Below are 7172 nucleotides of genomic sequence, written 5' to 3'. Positions count from 1 at the left end.
CATCTCGAAGCGTGGATGTCGAGCTCCAAACTTTTCAAGCTTAACCGAGATTAGCACAGGCTTAAGCGTGAAAAAGCGTATTTTATCTTTAGTGTAATTGTAATTATCTCAAACCAATAAATAGATAAAATAATACATAAATATGATAAATTTAAGTTTGAACATTAATTCTCATATTTATAAAAACATAAAATTCTCAAAATTACAATATTTATTTGTTTTTGCAACTAGACTACATTAAAAATTGCTAAATATTTGTCAAATCATTGTCAGACACGCTTCATCATAATTAAAATTAAAAAGTAAACATCTAAATCATAAACCTAATTTATTATTTTAAAATAAAAAGACATAACTTCAAAATAAAAAAAAATTAAAAAATAAACATATATATGCGATTAATTGTACTTAAGCACGCTTAAATAAACGCCTTAATTACGCTTTAGTTTGACCGCTTTTTTTCGTTTTTCCCGAAATGGGGCGTTTTTGTCGACTTTTAAGCTTAAGCGTGCTTTTTAGAACACTGATTAGAATTTAATATAAATACAAAAAATGAAAACAACTGTTATAATCTTTTTAGAAAGACACGGAAACTATTGGAACGGGACCGAAACCGGTCCATCCACTACCAGTTTTGGTAGTAAATCATATTGTTTTCAAGGTTGCTAAGATAAAATTTATATCTAAGCTTTGGTGATTCTAAACTAAAATGATCTATTTTAAGCTTTTATATTAATACAGATCCTTAAACTAGACTATACAAGGCTACAAGTGTGCTGATTAACCTACGTTGTTACTAGTTTTATTGAACATACAAATCGAGCAGTCCAACTATTTCGATATCACAGAGTTTCTTGATCATGACTTGAACCAAGCTATTCGAGCATAATATATCAACTTGAAGATCATTCTATCAACATTCTATGAAGCCAAACATAATATCTCTCACGTCTTTTCATGGCCAGGTTTCTTTAATTACTCAGATATAATTCACCTTAAATTGGTCGAACCCACTTGATTATTATTTTTTAAATATTTTTATCTTCTTGATTAATTAATTAAAATTTATTTTAATAACTTAACACTTGCACAATTTATATCATTATAGCCAAAAAAAATGTATATTCTTGATTAATTAATTAAAATTGGAATGATTTGATTCATTCTTATTAAAAACCACTAATACAATTTTGCTCAATTTATTTGAGTAATGTTTTTAAAAAAATTACAAAGTATTTTATCAAGAAAAAGAATCAATTCAAGTTGTTGATTATCGAAATTATTTAAAATGATACTTTTAAATTAATTTTTCAAATGAAATACCTTTACCCCATCTTCAAAATCTTGATGACGCTTAACTACGTCATTTTTTCCAAAGCATGATCATGTTAAAGTTTATTATAATATATATAAATCTTAAGAATTTGAAAAAAAAAAAATAGGGAATTTATTTAAAGACAAGATAAATCAAATACATCACTTCTTTTTCTCATGCTAATAAAATAAAATTTCCATCGGCCCCAATTGTATATATTAATTTGTGGCCACTATCCAAGAAGAGATAATTTAAAGGCTTAAAGCCATCATCATTCCTATAATGATAGTGACACACATTTCCTTTTACATCTCAATCTCTTTTTCCAAAAGTTTATTACAATTCTTTTTGGTTTTTTATTTTAATATCCATGTTTATCTACCATATTTCAAGTTTATTTGCTCATCATACATAAATTTTATATTTATACACATTTATCATTTATGTATCAAGTGTGTACCTTTCAGAAGTTCCACCGACGCGTTTTTTTTTCTTTTATAATATCTATAAAAATTACCCTCACAAGACTACGAAACTAATGAAATATGTCATAAGAAGATGTTCGAGTTGATAGAGTAGGTGTGTACTTTGATCAATGTTCATGAGTTTGCTTCCGCTTACCAACTCCATGGAGCAATATGTTACAATTGAAACACGGAAGAATCGAAATCTTAGATCAAAACACTATATATGGATGGTATGAACTGTTCAAACAAGAATTCTTGAACAGCGAACAACCAGTTCGGATATTCACAACCAAGAAGTGCTTGATTCTCTTTAGGATAGGTCCTGAAAGGAGAAAGAAGGATGGAATGCCAACGGACGTCTATTATTGAATATTGAACGAACTTGCCCAGAAAGTTATTTTGTTAACCCGAACGTTTATCCAGTGCACACAAAAAGATAACAGCCATGTCTTTTCATCTCATAAAAATATAAGAAGAAAAAAAATATTAAAAACTTAAAACAAAAATATCTTTACATAAATATGAACCGGATAAATATGTTTATTATATGAGAATATAAATGATGAAAAATACGAGGATATATAATTATTTCAATTATTACATAATCTAGCCAAGCGATAGCACGGAACAAGAATATAAAAACAATCACAAATGTCTCGTTCTTGGCACCAATTGGAAGCTCTGTGAGTGTAAATATTCGCCAAAGAACAGGGCGTTGATGCTATAAATAAGTGGCTAGCGGCGTACGATGAAAGAGAGGCACTAGCGAAATTGCTGTGGCAATGATGAGGGAGAGGGACAAAGTGGGCGCAGCATAAGCACGTGGGCGTCGCCTTTCTCTCATTGCCTGCACGCTGCGACGGTGGCTTAGCAGCCTCCTGAGCTAAAAAACAATACTGCAAAAGGGGAAAAATCCCAGTTGAGAAATGATTGGAAGTAACTTGTGAGCATCAAAAGAGGAAAAAAACATTAAAATCTTCAGGTTGGTGTCCTTTTTTTTTTTTTTCTCGTATCTTACCTAAATTCGGTGACATGTTGCTGTTTAAGTGTTTTTTTTTTTGGAAAAATTATTCTGTGTTAGCTATGAAGGAGAAATTCTTTTTGCATGTCCATTTCGATTTTGGTGGAGAATTTGACTTATGTAAAAGGGTTATTACAACAGTGCTTTAATTTTCTTGAAAATGCAATTTTCTTGGAGTGTTCCTTAATTCTTGAAATTTGTTCTTCTTCAACTTCAAGTTTCCTCTGAGGTTGTTGGGATTATTTTGTTTTCCGTTTACTTTTTCAAGAATTTAAATTACACTAATCTCCGACGAAAAGATCTTGTTTGCAGCTGGAGGTAACATTTTCTGTGTTATTGCTAGTGTAGAACAGTGAAGTTTTCAGTTTGTTTTTGTTTGATTCTGAAATGGTACTGCCTTTTTCTGGTAAATTCTACAGTTTAGTGTCAAAATAGAAGGTTCAGAAGATGAAGTTTATGAAGCTTGGATCTCGCCCCGACACTTTCTATGCCACAGAGTCTGTTAGGTGATTTCGAATTTCAATTTTTTCTTCTTCTTTCATCTGTTTTCTTTTATATTGGGTTCTTTCAGTTTCTATCAAGAATATTTGTACATAATTATTTAGGTTAATTTGTTTGATGACAAAAGGTTAGAGTCTATCTGTTTCTTGATTCAGGTCTGTATCATCTGAGGTTTCAAGTGATCTTATCATCCAAGTCAAGGGAAGCAGATACTTACTCCATAAGGTAAATTCAAATTCCAACACAATTTTTTTAATGTTTTCAACTGATTAAAATATGATTATTGGATGCAAGAAATTTTGATACTTTTGAGGTTTTCATTGCACAGTTTCCGCTTTTGTCGAAGAGTCTGAGGTTGCAGAGCTTGTGCTTAGAAAGCCCTGAAGCTTCCCAGATCCAGATAGTCCAAATCCCTGATTTCCCAGCAGGACTGGAGGCATTTGAAGTCTGTGTAAAGTTCTGCTATGGCATAACAATCACTCTCAGTGCTTATAACCTTGTATCTGTCCGATGTGCGGCCGAGTATCTTCAAATGACAGAAGATGTTGAAAAGGGTAATTTGATATACAAGATTGAAGTGTTCTTCAATTCTTGTATCCTCCATGGTTGGAGGGACTCAATTGTAACTTTGCAAACTACCAAAGCCTCCCCTTTGTTATCAGAGGATCTTGGGATTACTGTTAGATGTGTTGAATCAATTGCCTCTAAAGTCTTAACCAATCCCACAAAGGTGAACTTATCACACAGTTATTCAAGAAAGGAGAGGGACAATCTGTCGTGTAATGGATCCGAGTTTCATATGAATAAGTCTGTGGGTAGTAGTACTAAAGGATGGTGGGGGGAAGATTTGGCGGAATTGGGGATCGATCTTTATTGGAGAACAATGATTGTCGTTAAAGCTGGTGGGAAGGTTCCTTCGAATCTTATTGGTGATGCGTTGCGAATTTATGCATCACGATGGCTACCTGATTTGCCCAAATTCACAGATATGGAAAAGGATGCCGAATCAGATCGTGGGTTGGATTCGAATGAAGAGAAAAGTTTGAAACCTAGGCTGCTCTTAGAATCAGTAGTTAGCTTACTACCAGCTGAGAAAGGTGCGGCGTCTTGCAGCTTTTTGTTGAAATTATTGAAGGCTGGTAATATTTTGAAAGCTTCTTCCACTACAAAAATGGAACTTGTAAGAAAGGTTGGAATTCAGTTGGATGAAGCAACACTTGGTGATTTGTTAATACCTAGTTTATCATCCAAAAATGGCCTGGTATATGATGTGGATATAGTTTTGAACATATTAGAACAGTTCACGTTAAGAGGGCAGAGTCCCCCAATAAGCCCTCCGAGAATCAAGAAAAATTTTGAAAGGCGGAGGTCTCGATCTGCTGAGAACCTCGATTTCGAGTTTCAAGAAAGTCGGCGATCATCTTCTGCCTCACACAGCTCAAAACTTAAGGTGGGAAAGCTTGTGGATAAGTATCTTCAAGAAATCGCCCGTGAAAAGAATTTGCCTTTGTCGAAGTTCATTGCCATTGCGGAAGCTATTCCAGAATTCTCCAGGCTTAAACATGATGAACTGTACAAAGCCATTGACATTTACTTAAAGGTAAATTTTAGAAAATATATTTAATTTTGTAAAGAAAGAACTCTTACCAATGGATTTTTCAACTAATTGTACAGGTACATCCCGAACTCAATAAGAGCGAACGGAAGAGCTTATGCCGTATATTGGACTGCAAAAGGCTATCACTGGAAGCTGGTATGCATGCTGCACAAAATGAAATGCTCCCATTAAGAGTTGTAGTGCAAGTTCTCTTCTTCGAGCAAGCTCGAACAGCGCAGAATGGTGGCCAAATGGCTGAGTTGCCGAGCGAAATCAAGGCCTTATTAGCAGCACACAAGAACCCTTTAAAGCACGCTGCTTCTTTTAGCACCAACATGCCAGCAGAAGATCAGTTGAGTGTATCACGCCATAAATCGCCACACTCGAATGTTTCTACTCAGAAAATGAAACCGGTAGAAGAGAACAACTCAGATCCTAAGTTCCCAGATGGAGTCGAAAAATCTACGAAACTCAACTCCTTAAGCATGGTTCCAGATAGGCCAAAAAGAATGTTCAGCAAGTTGTGGTCAATCAGCAGAAGTGCAAGTGAAAAGAACTGAGAAATCTTGTTTAGTTTTTCTTGTTTGTATTTGGTTCTTCATCTGCCAGAGTAAATTATACTCTGCCTTTATTGAGCTATTTTTCCATATCCTAATTCATGAAGTGTAATAACTAGGAAAATCAATTTCCTTGTGAATTATTGGTGTAGTCTGTGCTAATAATGATAAGGATACATGTTTTTTGCAAGAGAGAAAATTATATCGCAGTATCCTCTTTTCGAGCCAAACCGGTTTGACCGCGATATTTGAGGCTTGAGATGTTGTAATAATGGACCTTTGACAACTCATGAAACTATTTCATATCCTTAATCACACAAGAAATTCAGATAGCACAATCAAGAAATGCAAAAACACAACTCTGGATCCTGTAGTTGTTCCATATTAGTCGAGTGGGAGCCCTCGAACTATCGAAGCACGGAGAGTCGATGCAGCAGACATCGGAATTCAGTCAGCTGAAAGCCAACCAGGATAATTCATTTTATCCTCACAATTATATGATTGAAGAACTTGAACAATGGCGTGTTAATAATGTTCGAACTCAAACTCTAATCCGAGCCAAATCAAATGAAAAATAATTCATCAAGTGTCAGCTAGGATTCACACATATTTGTAACAAAGTTGATCAAGTTCAAACATGAAAAAATACTAATAATCTATTAGTTCAATTGAAGTAAAGAATATTTAAATTTTATATTCAATTTCTTCAAATGTGAACCATAATATCAAAAACTTTAATTATCATTATCTCAACCACAAGCAATGTGAGCTTCCTAATTATAACATTATCATTATTTTATACTTGCAGTAGCGAAAGCGTATACAATCTTTGATTTTACAAAAGATAATAAATATGAATCCAAGAGAAATGTCATGGTCTTGCTAAACCAACATTTTCATTTTCTCAATTTCTATCCTATTTGGAGTCATGAAATCCTTTATCTAAAATTTTCAATAAAAAGAAAGAAAATAAAAGTTTAGTTTTGGGCACTTAGTAAGGAAATAATCTGAGTTTATATATAGTTAAAATATCAAACTATGATACATCAATATAATAATTCAATATTAGATGACAAATATCAGTAACAATGTATCGTTATGCAAATATAATTGTCAAGTGATACAAGGATGGTTTTGGAACGCTGAAGTGAATAGTATAGGCTAAAGAGGTGACTCCTATCAGTGGTGTAACACTTTTTCCAACATACTCAAATAGGACCCATACAATCGACTATTTACGAGTCAAGATGAACTCACATTTTCTGACCAAAGTTACGAACCCGGTTTTAAAGGGGGTGTATTCAACGTGAGAAATTTATTGACTTTTAATGACTTTTGTAGATTTTAAAAATCTAAAGGTATTCAATCAAGACTTTTGCATACTCTATAGAAGTCTTGTGGTATTCAAAATAGACTTTCATGGAGTTTTAAAAAGTCAAGTGGTATTCAACATTGACTTTTATAAACTCTATAAAAGTCTACAGGTATTCAAATTTTTCATGGACTTTTAATAACTCCATGGAATTCATTGACATATAAACATTAAAGCCTAAGGTACAACTACAAATTGTAAAAAATTGTATTTGGTTCACCCCAAAGATTTGAATGAATTTTTAAAACTTCCAACTCTCTCTCTGTCGCTTCACATCACATATCTTCATATCTTCTCTCCTCTCATCTATTTCTATTACTCTCTCAAATTTTCGAAGTGTAT

At 33.4% G+C, this 7172-nt stretch overlaps 1 protein-coding gene across 2 annotated transcripts; it reads left to right on the top strand.

Moving 5' to 3' along the window:
* The first annotated feature begins 2376 nt into the window (after positions 1–2376).
* LOC140819522 (BTB/POZ domain-containing protein At1g67900-like) lies at positions 2377–5644 on the top strand. 2 transcript variants are annotated; one of them, XM_073179650.1, is made up of 5 exons: positions 2377–2764; positions 3223–3309; positions 3460–3529; positions 3633–4904; positions 4979–5644. In XM_073179650.1, the coding sequence occupies exons 2-5, from the start codon at positions 3251–3253 to the stop codon at positions 5459–5461; spliced, it is 1884 nt and encodes a 627-aa protein (XP_073035751.1). In that variant the 5' UTR covers positions 2377–2764; positions 3223–3250; the 3' UTR covers positions 5462–5644. The 2 variants fall into 2 exon arrangements, with proteins under 2 accessions (XP_073035751.1, XP_073035752.1); XM_073179651.1 differs by lacking the exon at positions 2377–2764 and adding an exon at positions 2899–3121.
* Positions 5645–7172: the final 1528 nt, after the last annotated feature.

Source organism: Primulina eburnea, chromosome 18, assembly GCF_022965805.1.
Source record: "Primulina eburnea isolate SZY01 chromosome 18, ASM2296580v1, whole genome shotgun sequence".
NCBI classification, from domain to species: Eukaryota; Viridiplantae; Streptophyta; class Magnoliopsida; order Lamiales; family Gesneriaceae; genus Primulina; species Primulina eburnea.
Note: the sequence above shows the minus strand (reverse complement) of the source record. Positions and strands in the feature narration are given on the sequence as shown.

Bases quoted from the DNA above. Each gene is read 5' to 3' on its own strand.
- LOC140819522 (XM_073179650.1), top strand. From the start codon at position 3,251: ATGAAGTTTATGAAGCTTGGATCTCGCCCCGACACTTTCTATGCCACA. The intron at 3,310-3,459 runs GTGATTTCGAAT...TTCTTGATTCAG, and splicing joins TATGCCACAGAGTCTGTTAG to GTCTGTATCATCTGAGGTTT. The intron at 4,905-4,978 runs GTAAATTTTAGA...CTAATTGTACAG, and splicing joins CCATTGACATTTACTTAAAG to GTACATCCCGAACTCAATAA.